The sequence below is a fragment of the Coenobita brevimanus genome, chromosome 57 (assembly GCF_032717465.1).
Source record: "Coenobita brevimanus isolate Jiangsu-jjx chromosome 57, ASM3271746v2, whole genome shotgun sequence".
In the NCBI taxonomy this organism is placed as follows: domain Eukaryota; kingdom Metazoa; phylum Arthropoda; class Malacostraca; order Decapoda; family Coenobitidae; genus Coenobita; species Coenobita brevimanus.
The window spans coordinates 30,758,881-30,772,968 of record NC_137010.1 but is presented as its reverse complement, the minus strand read 5'-3'; the positions used below and the strand labels follow the sequence as shown (position 1 = coordinate 30,772,968).

General features: G+C 40.1%; 1 protein-coding gene across 1 annotated transcript in view; it reads right to left on the bottom strand.

Annotated features, from left to right (window-relative positions):
• The window catches only part of Hel25E (ATP-dependent RNA helicase 25E), a 59,704-nt gene that overhangs the window by 10,572 nt on the left and 35,044 nt on the right, over positions 1-14,088 (bottom strand). The window contains exon 8 of the mRNA XM_080274249.1: positions 9,945-10,082. Within this exon, the coding sequence (XP_080130375.1) occupies positions 9,945-10,082 (138 nt within the window). The remainder of the gene's footprint in view (positions 1-9,944; positions 10,083-14,088) is intronic.

The following is a 14,088-nucleotide window of genomic DNA, read 5'->3' as shown; positions in this document are numbered from 1 at the left end:
TTTGGTTTTACAAAACCTTATTCAGTTAGACATCCTACCTCTCCCACGGTTGGAAAAAAATGCACACAATGAAGACAAAACTGATTTCCATAGTCACATCATAACAAAGCCCAAACGTACATAAATTATACTTTAACCTGTTTACTGCTCTATACAGCCTGGGCTGTTCCGAGTGCGACTGCTCAATACAGCCCTGGCTGCGCAGGTGAATTTCGAATATAGTGCCATGGTGACCAAGACCGACCCACACAAACATGTTTGAGCCTTCAAAACCGAAACCGAAAAAGAAAACGAAAACCATACATTCCAATAGGGAATCAGACACTTCGATGATCATCCATGGCTTTACCAAGGTAAATATTGAGCTATAGTCGTTCTATTTTATGAAGGCAGTTTGGGTGGGGCGCTCTGGGACCTCACTCTGTTAGCTCTGTTGCCACATCGTCGCCACACACGTGCTCTCTCTCTCTCGCTCTCTCTCTCTCATATTTATATTAACTACAACTAATTGTATTTTCTTTATTTTTTTCTCTTGTTTTCGACTTTTTTTCCACACCACCCCGGAGGTAAATGTCTGTATGTGCGTTTTTTTTATAGCTTCCATGGCGGGAGACTGACCGAGTATGACCCACTCACGCAGGGCTGTCCCTCGTGTCACCACCTGACAACGTCGCAAAAGCAACACTGGCAAGTCTTATGAGATTTATACTAAACGATAAATTTTTATTGAATTACATGTATACAGAGTGTTTAAAATTCATTTATAAGTAGTTACTAGCTTAAAATGGGAGTGAAAGAGAGAGAGAAAGTGGTGAGCACAAATAATTACACGTGTATCGGCGGCGATGTGACAACAGAGCTGTGTGAGGTCACAGATCACCCCACCCAAACTGCCTTCATAAAACAGAACGACTGTAATATTTCATTACTATATACTTTGGCATGTGTTCTCTCAATTCCTAAGACAAAATTTGGCCTTTGGAAAACTTCATTTTTACCCCTATGTCTGCGCACCACAGACACCTCCAAAAAACCGCCATGTGCAGTTAACGGGTTAAGCACCACATTAAAGTCCAAACTAAATACTGTACGGTAAATCATATTTTATGGAACCACACAAAATACCAACCTAAGTTCTAGTGCAGTGATAAGCCTATTATTTAAGTTGCTTCAGCAATAATAAGATATAACCCTAAGCACACATTACAAGTACAGTACTGATGACCTTGAAAATTAAACAATAGCACAGTAAAATCCCAATTTTATGAAAATATCAATTCTTCTAAATGAATGCAAATTATATAAACAATTAAAACTTGGTAAATCAGCTGAAATTTAGCAGTATTTACTAAAAGAGTTTGGTTACTACTCATGCTAATATAAGCAACTCTGCTTAGTGGATAATGCTTACCATATGTGGCTTTGGGCCAGCAAACGACGCCCAGTGAGTTCATGTGAAATACAGTAATCCCTTTAAGACCCAGACATCTTGGGCTTGGGTTATACATATACAGGTAAGCCCTTAATTCACGCAAGGATTACGTTCCCAGACCCTTTGCGTGTGGTAAATTCGCGTATATGTTCTGCCCTTGTGTGCACATAATTACGCATGTCTACTAAGTATATTACATCTGAATAATACTGTTTATGGAATACATACACCTTATAAATTAGCATAAAGTATGAAAAAAAAAAAAGTAAGAAATTTAACACTGAAACCTGACAAGCACAGGCGTAGATGGAGACACTTCAGCAGTCTGGTGCACAAGCCCTCACTGCCTCCCATATGCTACATTCTGCCTTCTTTATTGTCCAGACAGTTGACTCATTCACCACAAACACACAGTTCCAAGCCAGTTCACAGGAGTAGGTGGAGACACTTCAGCACATTCTGGTGCACTAGCTCTCACAGCCTCCCGTATGCTACATTCTGCCTTCTTTATTGTAAGAACAGTTGACTCACCCCAAACACACGGTTCCAAGACAATTCACCACGAAGTCAATTCACCATCAAAACATGGACGATTTCCTGTCATTCTATAAATATACTTATTATTGATTAATTAATACTTTAATAACTAATTTTCAGGGTGATTTTATAACTCATATAAGTAAAAAACTAGTGTACTGTACTTGCTAAATAAACTGGTATGTAAATAAATGACGGGGAATTGTCGCCGACATTCCTCCCTTAAGTTTGTCCAACACTTTAACTTTCTGTCAGCAACATCACTTTACTAATCCATTTTGGTGAGTTACCACATGCATCACTAGCACTACACTTAGGCCCCGCGTTGGCAGACAAGGCAATCACTGGAAGGCAGAAAAATAAGCCATAAATAACGATTCGCGAGTCACGCATGGTTCGACCATCGAATTCAAACTGACTGTGTGGTGCATGGTAGTCTTTGGTAGACCGACCTCCCACACACACACACACACACACACACATTAGTGTGCACACGGGCAGCAGCTAGGCATTTTTATATACTATTTATTTCTCTTGTATATTAAAATTATTTATTTGAATACTATAATTCTGTTTTAATTATTGTACGAAAAATTCGTGGATAACCGAAATCGCGTGAAAAAAGTTTGCTTGAATTAAGGGCTTACCTGTATATATATATATAAACAATGTGTTCATCCCTACTCTATATTTGCCGCTGTGTTTTGGCGTGTAGTTCCTCCGACGTCCATTGGTGCGCCCCTGCATCCCCCCCAGTTCCCGCCTACCTACCGTCATGACTGCACGCACGTCGCCATGGCTGCAAACGTGCTCGTTTTTGTGAATAAACAGTGAATAAATTGCAATACCTTGCCACTCGACCACATGGGAACTTACAGTGTTGTGCAGTGTTAAGAAATTAGACTTCAGAGTGTAAAGGATTATGTGCAGAGTGCAACACTGGTGTGGCACAAGAAAGAACAGAATGTGCAGTGCTAAACAATTATAATTCAGAGTGCAAAGGATTAAGTGCAGTGCAACACTGGAATACTGTACACGCTTCAAGTGCACTTTCACCACTGTCAAAGCCATAAAGGAGGCAGGTTAATCTTCGCGATGGTCACGGACGTGTCGTAAGTACCCTGTACACTGCTAAACATTTTCCATACTCACTTCTCATTCTCTGGTTCCTTTTCAATTATCCTGAGGCTTTTGTCCCTTATTTGTGTGAATAGGGTCTTAAATAGGCGCTGTGCATGTCCGGTAGGGAGTTATTTAGGTGGCTTTCAAAGTTAGGTTGGGTTGGGGTCTATAGGTACCTGTCCAGGGACATTTTTCCCAAGTTCCGGACATGCCTTTGGCTCTATTATGTTAGATCTTGGAGGGATTACTATACCTTTTGGGTTTATCTACCTTAGAAGACAGGCTTCTCCTCCACTACTATATTTTGAATGTTAATCTGGACCATTATATCTATCGAGGTCCTCCCCCCCAACCCACCCCCAAAGAATGTCACTTGATTCACCATTATTATACTGAAGAAAAACAGTTACTAAAACAATTAACAAGAGTGAAACTTTTGTGACTTCTCAAACAGATGTAGGGGAGGTGTTTCGTCATGTCAACTGAGGATGGAGTTGTGGTGTGCCAGTAACAAAGTAAGTAACAAAGCAGCGGTGTCTGAATGAACAAGTACACTGTTAAATAAACATGACGTATTTTAAAGTATTTAATGATTATTGTTCAATTTGTCATAAGTTATTAACACATCAATGCAGATGTAATTATATATTAAAAAAATATGCAGATGATGGTCATTGGTTTAGGATACTGATCAAATGTTATTACATCAGGTGCTGTATTAATAAAACTTCTCGAGTGTAAATACTTCTTAAGCATGACTAGTTAACAGAAAAATATGAAAAGGGGATATGAGGAAGAAACATGTACCACAGAGACCCAAGATGGGCTTGAGGTACAGGGTTAGGGGAATGGGATGGTGAGTTTCAACCAGCACTGATTATTTCCTTGAGTAGGGACTTGTCTTTTAATCCCCCAAAGCCTTTAGAAGCCGCAGACTTTGCAAAAATAGCTTACGTAACACCACCCATATAGCAAACTGGTCATGATATCAAAACTATGCTCATATACATCAGTCCTTGTGCTGCTCAGCTGAGTATGTTGCCGTATGTTGGCCCCTTCTCAGTAACAGAACTTTAATGCTACTGTCAGCTATGTACTACTACACCACTATTTTGGTAACAGTACAAATTTTAAAACGGTAAGCTTATGAAACAGTTGATTCTGCCGCAATATTCAACTTTATATATATACATATACATATATATATATATATATATATATATATGTGAATATATAAACACACACACATATATATATATATGCTGTATGGTTCACTTTTCAAACTACAGTACACTAACACCAAAAAGTATTGGTGCAGGATACTGTATGTGTTAAATATTATGACACAAGGAACAAAGCTAACCGGAAATTGCGGTTCTGTCCTCCCACACGCAGGCATCCAAGACGACAAATGAAAGCTATTTCAAATACCTCTTGTGTCCTCAGCTGAGTATGTTGCCATATGTTGGCCCCTTTCTCAGTAACAGAACTTTAATACTACTGTCAGCTATGTACTACTACACCACTATTTTGGTAACAGTACAAATTTTAAAACGGTAAGTTTATGAAACAGTTGATTCTGCTGCAATATTCAATATATATGCTGTATGGTTCACTTTTCAAACTACTGTACATTCACACCAAAAATATTGTTGCAGGATACTGTATGTGTTAAATATTATGACAAAAGGAACAAAAGTAACTGGAAATTGCGGTTCTGTCCTCCCACACGCAGGCATCCAAGACAACAAATGAAAGCTATTTCAAATATCTCTTGTGTCCTCCATAATGAGTAGGGAATGGCAGTAATTGTTATATACAGGTATTAAGGGGCTGTCACTGCCCCATGATCGAATCATTCCGGATGGCATCGGATCCACAATGAACTGATAGTTTTTGGTGCGAGTGTACAGGGTTAAATGTATCCTTATTTTCTAATTCGTATTGATTATAATGGTTCCAACATGCTTGCATGTGTCGGCCTTGGTCACCTAATGGCAGCTCTCCAAATTGCTTGATCTCTGACAGCCTCCTAATTCAGTCCCTTATCCATAAGGCCACATTCTCTGATCTTGTCCCAGGTCTTTTTTGTCTGCCTTTCCACAACCCAACTCCCAGTGTTCACATTTCTAGCCTTCCACACCCAACTGTCATACTCCTTCCTCTCAACAGGCACAAACCACCTCAATCTACCCTTCCTTCCCTAGCCCCCCCAAGGCCTTGTACAAATTAATGTCCTCTCAGACATGAAGTGTATATGTTTCTCTCTACAGAGGTTACGAACAATATTTCACCCCCTCCCCCCCCCACTTTAATAGCGCCACAATTTTAAGCCTGTAATTGAGGCGTTGAGAATAGTATTGACGTAAACGCCATATATAAACAATGGAGAAAAACGCAGTTAAAGTTTTGCAATATTCAGACTGTGATAACTCTATAGTGGGATATGATAGGAAGCTCGTGTTTCTTTTAAATTGAAGCTCTATTACAGGGCTTTCCATACAGTAATACATTCATATACCACAATCTGAATATTGCCACATTAACTGTGTTTTTCTCCATAGGTAGATCTTAAAAAAAAAAAAAAAAAAAATTACGTAAAATCACCGGATTTTGCACATACTGACCCTGCTCACATATGCTTCACCTAGATTGCGTCTCTTTTTCACCACGTTTGACCGCCACTCACTGCACTGGGGCCCTCTTTTTCTACTTAGAGGCACTCCAGGGTCATCCTCACTCTCCGCTGAATCACTCATACCGCCGGCACCAACGTTCTTACGAACGCACACAGAAAAAAAGGAAAATCAATAAATTTCAGTGTGGTGGGGAGGGAGGAGGTAGGATGACTGTGGTGGTCGGGGAGAAGGGAAGAGGCGAGAACGGGGCGTCATCAGTCACGGGAGCTCGTTCCCGCCTCCCATTGGCTGCTCAGCCCCGCGTCTTCTGGCACTGGCGGATACGCTCACGCAGGTAAACTCTGAGTGCAATTTTTCTGGGTGAGCCCATAGGGTCGGTAATACCTTCAATACTATAGGGATTTCGACCGTGTTGCGAGTTGTCTTCTGACTACTCGGTTGTGTGTCCAGGCACAGGAGGAAGAAAGTGCTATAACTCAACGGCAGGAGCAAGTTCCCTCATGCCATTGGCTGCCCGTGGCGCTTACGCTAGGCAGATTTGGGTGACGCGCGTAGAGCCGCAGGTACCACTCTAAGGTAAAGGGTTTTCGACCATTTTCCGGGTTGAATTCTGACTGTTTAGTTGTTGCCGCAGACAGAGGAAGGCCGGGGGAAGACAATGGTGTACATAACTGAAAATCGTCCGAGGTGGCGCTTACGTCACTACTATTCTCAACGCCTCAATTAACAAATAATACCTTCTTTTCATAAAGAATACCATATTTCAGGCTGGGCAAACTATTGGAGGCCACCTGATACACAAAAAGGAGATAAGATCTGTTAACCCATACTCAGCAACTCGTCTAGGGTGCAGTGACTAAGAAAATAAGATATAGAGAGCAAACGTTGTTTGCAAAATTCTACATTCCAGTGAGTTTAAGGAATGTATCCTTCGCAAATGTCAAGTAGTTGGTGTACTGTCAATTGCTTGCATCTCTGTGGTGGAAAATGTAAAATAAAAAAAAAAAGTCTCCCTTGCAAAATATGAAGAACCTACTTTATGTCTTGAGGTTGCACATACCTAGTTTTGTCTGTCAATCAGTGATGGCATTTTTTTTTTTTTTTTTTTAAATATATCTTACTCTCAGAGTTATGCTAATGAGTCAGAAGTGTACTGATGTCCGCCAGTGAGTGATGAGTTACTTCTGTTACAGGTACTATGCTGCTGTAAGTATTTAATGCAAGTTATGTTACTTATGTTGCAACTGTTGCACTGCTTTCTGTAATCAGCATATTATGATAATGTTATTAAGATGAGTGGCTGAGGTCACTAAAGAGTAATCTTTAATGGACACTTGACAGTAAGCCCAAAGAACCTTTATACTCAATATCAATCCAAAAGGACTTTATTTCACACATCCCCTTTGGAAAATGACGTTTCCTGGACTGTTATAGTTTCAGTCAAAACTACTTTAAACCATTTCTATCATAAATACACTGGTACCAGTTTAGGTACTGAAGGCTGTCTATAAACACTGACTTGCAGTCCAGCAAGAGTGGGATGGGTTCCATTAGCTCCACCTCAGGTAGACCAATTTTCATGGATGCAACTGTTATTGTTGTTGATCAAGTCAACCCCAGCCTGTCTGGCTAAACAGACCCATCAATTGTGGGCAAGCAATCATCCCTGCAAGCCATCGTGTGCAGTGAACCATATTTCCTTGCGGCTGACATCACCACAGCGATGCACGGGAAAAAGCTTGGAGGTTTTGGTTCCTGGATGGACACTGCATGTCTCCCTACCCACTTAACAGGGGCACCATAGCAGGCTCCACTTCACCCCGTAATTTAGTTACATGAACTGGAACTGAGGCAGTGAAGTGGCAGGGGATGGCAACGTGGAGGCAATTTGTTTGTGGCCACCCCATATGGGACAGGCGTCTGGCAATAGACAGACAGATAGGTAGTTATCATGAAGCATTATAAATGATTTTCTGGAATACAGGAAATCATCAGATTTGTCACTCAGTGTTGAGCCACCTGAAGCGGAAAGGAAGTACAGTAATCCCGCATTTTTTGCGGATTTTTTGTCTACGGTTTTGTCCTCTTGCGGATTTTCTTAGCATTAATAAGTTCAACAAAAATATCCTTGAATATACAGAAAAAAAAAAAAATTGAAATTCCCGCAGCTTCCAATTGCAGCGCGGTAAACTCACGCCACCATCTGTCCCTTTCCCGTGGCCCCTCTGCCAGTGTTACCATATCTAGCATAATTTTATTCTTTTAGCATAATTTTGATCAAATTTTCGAGTCTGGAATATTTTTTAGCATATTAGAAGTTTTAGAATCATTCTAGCATAATTTAGAATGGAATGGAATATTTTTTGAATAATTTTATAAAAGCTACAAATCAGAGACAGAGAGAGAGAGAGAGAGACGAATAAGGTAAGATGTTTGAATAGTTGGCTACTTTCAGTTTGGGCTTGGTTGGGTTGGATTAGGTTAGGTTAGGTTAGGTTTTAGGTTAGGTTCGGTTAGGTTAGGATAAGTTTGAGCTTTGTACTTTACCCATGAAAACTAGTTTTTTCCGATTGATTTTGGTATGATTCATTCAATTTTCAGCTTCATTTCAGTCGGAAATGACCATTTTCTGTGTTTCCCCCCCTCCCTATAACCCCCAATTCCCCAAAGATCCCTCATTATTTCAGGGGGATGGGGGGGGTCATATCTCAAAATCTGGTTATTTCCGACGGAAATGATGCTCAAAATCGAACGAATCACATCAAAATCCATCAGAAAAACGTAAGTTTCGTGGGAAAAAGCAGTATGGGTAGATACCGATACTTATCCTCTTACTGTATGTAGGTTCATTTTAATATTTTCATAGTAAACAATATATAATTAATATGTTGCACGAATATGTATAGAATTTTATCATTTAGCTTCAAGTTAGCATAATTCATTTTTTACTTGGAACAAATATGCTCAATCTAGCATAATTTTTTCATTGCCCTAACATAATTTCGTTGTTTGGATATGGCAACACTGCTCTCTGACTCGCATTCTTCAGTCCACGCCTGACTGCCTTAAGTGGCTGTTGTGGTTGTAACCATACTATGATATGAGCCTCCTGCCTCCCACTTGTTTTCCACATGACCCCAGGACGTAAGCCAGCCTCACCAAAGGCTAATAATACAATTAGTAAGAACTCCAAAGTGACAAAACGATCAAGTTATGACCTTAGCAGAGAAAATTGTGTTACTGGACAAGCTAAGAAACGACCGTGCGAGTGTTTGCTATCACCAGTTAATGCATCTTTTTATTTTGTACTGTTTTGTTAATAAATGTGTAGATAATTGTGTATTACAGTACGGTGTTTACGTTTTTCCTTCATAATGGAGTATGTGCTTTCAATCTTGTACGAAGGTATTTCGGGATGAGTATGGAGGTTTCGGGACAATTCGCAGTCACAACAAACACAAAACAATTCGCCTTCATTAATGAAGATAGCTATGGGTGACGCTAGAATATAATTCAAAGGCGACTGCAGCGAGGAAGAAACAAGTTAATTATTGACTAAAGGTGCAACTAATAAATAATATCCAGAACCTACGCTACTGAACATAGACTGCTGGATCCCCCTGAAATATAGTTATTAAAGTATTGATTAATTAATAATAAGTATTGATGAAAGTATTGATTAGTATATTTATAGAATGGCGGGAAATCGTCCAGGGTGCGAATTGTTCTGAAGGGGAATCGTCCATGTTTTGACGGGGAATTGTCTGACGGCGAATTGTCTCGCAATCAGTATGGACATGGACTGTGTGATGGGCAGCATGGTGGACACAAGTGCAAGTTTTCATTTGTTAATAGAGTATTCGCGGAATTGACTTTTCGCGGGGGTTACAAGAACGTAACTACCGCGAAATATGCGGGATTACTGTAGTAAGAGACAGGAAGGAAAGTCATGCCACCTGAAGTGGAAAGGAAGCAGTAAAAAGTCACGGGAAGGAAAGGGAGATGTAGTAGGAGAGCAGGGCAGATACAGAAAGGGTAGGAGAAAGAGGAAGAAAGAAGTACACAGCACTAAAACAAGTGAGTGGATGATGGTTACCACCACGTACCACCAGGATGCAACTGTGCATGGAATAGTGCAATTAAATTTTGATGGCTTCTGGAAATCTAAACCGGTACAGTACTGAAATTTGTTGGCTAGTTTTCAAACAACTGACCTTGGTACCAAAACGTCCAGCCCTGGCAACACGATGAAGGTATGTGTCACTGTCCTCAGGCATATCATAGTTGAAGACGATGTTGACACGCTCAATGTCCATTCCTCGTCCAAACAGATTTGTTGCCACCAGGATTCTCTGGAGAGAGAGTAATCATATAAAGCTGTAATAACTTACGACATATCACAGAAGGCTTTGCCATAATGGAAATGGAACAGATTTAAATTTAAAATTCAACAACCAACTCCCTTTTAAAGCATAATATGGAAGCAATATACTGCTCATATACTTTTTACCCCAACAACATGGGATATTAATGCATAAATAATTGAATTGTAACAGTCAGTATCCACAGGCCTGACACAGGAGGGCACAGAAGTCCCTACTTTTACATGTGTCTGTGTACAAACATGTATGCATGGATTTGCAGCCAATCTATCTAAAAATGAATGACATATGGGGCTAGTCATCTTACGTGTGTCCAAACATCACCTATGACTACCTCACAGGTTGGTGGTAGCCACCGACTACTTACATGGTACAACGGTAAAACTAATCCGATTTTAAATCCAGTAAACTCTCAATTATCCATCGGCGGAATACATGGCACAACAGTAAACACGATCAGATTTTAAATACAGTAAACTCTCAATTATCCATCGGCAGTGTCCGGCCCAACGCAACATTCGGTGCAGCTATTGTGGCTCTATGAAAGCAATATCCGACTAAATTGTGCAACATCCAGCAGCAAAACGGGACATGACTGGCAGTCCAGCGCATTACCCAGTGTAGACGACGCACCTTAACCGGCTTGTAAGCGGTAACCAACCGGCACCAGGGGAATCCCAAAACCCTGGAGCCAATGAAAACACTTGCTATGCACCAGCCAAGCAGAATCCATTGTGGGCGTGGCTCTTTCGGCACACCAAGAATACCGTTGCATTCCCATTCTCGCCCATGGATGTCGTAGAGTCAAGAAGTACCAGTGCACTCCGCTCTTCTGACCATGCAGTCGCAAAACCCTGGTACTTTGACTGTGTGACATTTTATGTTCAAGCTACTGTACAGCATTGTATTGCAAAGCTGATGGCCTGTCAGTGCTCATGTCCTTGTGTTCTATTATGATTGTTAAACTAACCCTGTGCTGTGTTGTGTACTGTACTGCTTATGAGTGCGAACTCCCCATGCTGTTTCTCCCCATCGATGCCAACACTTGTACATTCAAGAGTACACTATGCACGTTACTGTATTACTGTACTGTATCATTACTGTATTGTTTTTATATGCTTAGTTTTCATATTTTACTTACGGTAAGAGTTTTTACGATAGAGGGTTGAGATGGATAATCACAATATCCAGCTCAAAACAGAATGTTGAGCTGGATTTGCAATATCCGGCATTTCAGGTTATCCTGCACAGGGCTTGGCTGAATTACAACGGATAATTGAGAGTTTACCGTACTAAAAAATTTGAGGGAAATTATGATAATCTGTCTGCCTTTCGGTATGGACTACCTAAAAAGCTAGCCCACGATACAAAGGCAATTATTCTCCGTGCTGTGAACAGACACCAACCATGGGAACAGGCAAGCATCCAAATACAGCACAGATTGCAGATTTATAAACAATAATGAAATTCACCACTACACACATTTAACTGATCCTAAAGTTTAACAGACTGAGCTGATTCTTGTCTAGAACAGCAGCTTCCTTAAACCCTACAGATCATCAAGCCAAAGAGTATACATATTCTCCCATCTCCTACCACAAGGAAAAACGCCTCTCAAATTCTGTCAGGGACCACTAACTGACGCATAAGGATTCTACCATGCCATCATTTAATTAATCACAGATAAATAGCACTAATATGGCACTGTACACTTCTACTATTTTCACTATAACTTGGCTCCTAAAACTATCATCTTACATTCTTCAGTGCTCTATGGAGACAACATTTTAACACAATAGCTGATGCTCTAATACCAGCAGAGAAACCATGATCTGTCAACCTAAGCAGACCCATCAACCACAGTCAAGCAACAATCCCCGCAAGGCCATCCCACGCAATGACCCAATGCTCACCTGCAGCAGTGCCTCTCCACAGAGAGACATGGGAAAAAATGTGGTTTGGTTCCTTGATGAACACCACATGTTTTGTCTCTCCACTCTGTTAACTGGGTTATAAATACTTTCCCATGGTTAGCTAATTCCAGCATCCCCCCCCCTCCCCATAACAGAGCTTGGTCATATGTAATGATTTGATAAGTTTAGAATATGAGGGATGAACTTGCCAGGATCCCCATTTCTTTTTTGACCACTGCATATACTCCACTCCTCCGTCTGCACAACTGTGAAAACACAGTAAGTTCACCCCTCATATTCATGATTCCTTACAGGAGTCTACAACATGAGTGGTGAACTGCCATTTTATACCAGAACCCTTTACAAAGTTCCATTATATTACTAATATTATCAAGTTCAAAGTGGATAGTATACAACCAAAGTTTGTTAATGCATAATTACACATACTGTACATAAACTCCAATGTACTTCATGTGCTTATGCTAGCAGACTTACATCCCAGATGGTTGGTGGTGAACTAGTACACAGAAAGCCATCTGATTAACTGATAACCTAAACAGCTGCAACTCAACACCATGCACGAAGAGGGGCACTTAGTCTTATTTATTCTTTAAGTGGAATGACTGATTCACATGTATATGGATTCTGTTAGTGATGTATATTAAGTACTTTTGTCTTTTCTAGGGTGTGGAGAGACAATGCCTGCTACCATGGTAACTAGCTAACTATGCCACATGATCACTTCTCCATTCTTTCTGACTACTTGTGCTTGTATTTACTATTTTCTTTCTCGGTTATGTTACACTGCTTAAACTATCATGTATAATGAAATGACTGCAGAAGACTTTAATACATTAAGTAAATTGCCAAGTAAAAATTTATAGTCCAAGAAGAGTTTTTGTGATTAAGGTGTTCACGGGATTTTTTGACATCCATCAACTCTGAATTTTAAGTATTACTGTACCTTATTCTGCCAGAAGTATGTGAAATGAAAAGTTCCAAAATGTTTGTCAAGGTGAAAGAGCTATAGTCTCCACTTAACACGTAGCAACACCCTAAAACAGTTTTGGTAACTGGAAGTCCCAGCTCAGAAGTAACTTTACTTCTGGGTACAAATGCAATTCACCACACAGTACTCCATGCTGGTTATTAGGTGGACATTCAATATTTAACGCTCAATGAATATTAAAACTTGAACAACAGCCAACAATGCTTCTTGTTCTCAGGCATATCCTCACAAGAAGTGGCCATGGCACTCTCAAAACAATTTTCCCCTAAAATTGCTATCTCAGCTACTCTACCACTGTCACTTTGCAGAAGGGATACTCTTTTTTCCCACACACACATCTAAAAAGCTTTTCAACTGCAGACTTAATTACATGGCTGTAACTCTATTCTAGTTAGTTTATCTTCTTGACCTGTTCATATTTGTATATGCTCAGTGAATTCTGCATATCCTGGCATCTCTACACCAACACATTATTGTAACTTACACACACCAAGAAGTGCTAGTCATAAACAAATAATCTGACAATTAACCCTTAATTCTACCATTACCAGTCAAGTTCTGATTTCATTCCGAGTCTAACTTTACTGGAAAACCTGCCGATAAAGTTTTTTTCCCCCCTAAAACATATAATTACAAGTAATGCAGTAAACTATGGTTACCATTCCAAATTAAGCATGAGGTGTAAGGTATGAATCAGAATACCTCTTACAAGACTTAACTACTCTATAACATACTGTAAATATGTTAATCCAAATCCCTGACAGCCTTTTATAAGCTGTAAAAATCTGTGACAACAACAACAACAATTAAACAGATAATGAAAGAGCTAAACTCAACAACTCTGGCAGTAGCAGAGAAAGACTTCATTAAATTTCATGGGCATTTATACCATGCAGCACTGAACTGACTTATTTCAGTTGCAAATGTGACTTCTGTTGTACTTTCACCAAAAATAAAAATAACCTTCACGCGGATGATTAGGCCACAGATACAAATCTGGCAATCACGAGCCTTTTTCAGCCCAGGGAACCACAGACACAACATGTAGTTAATG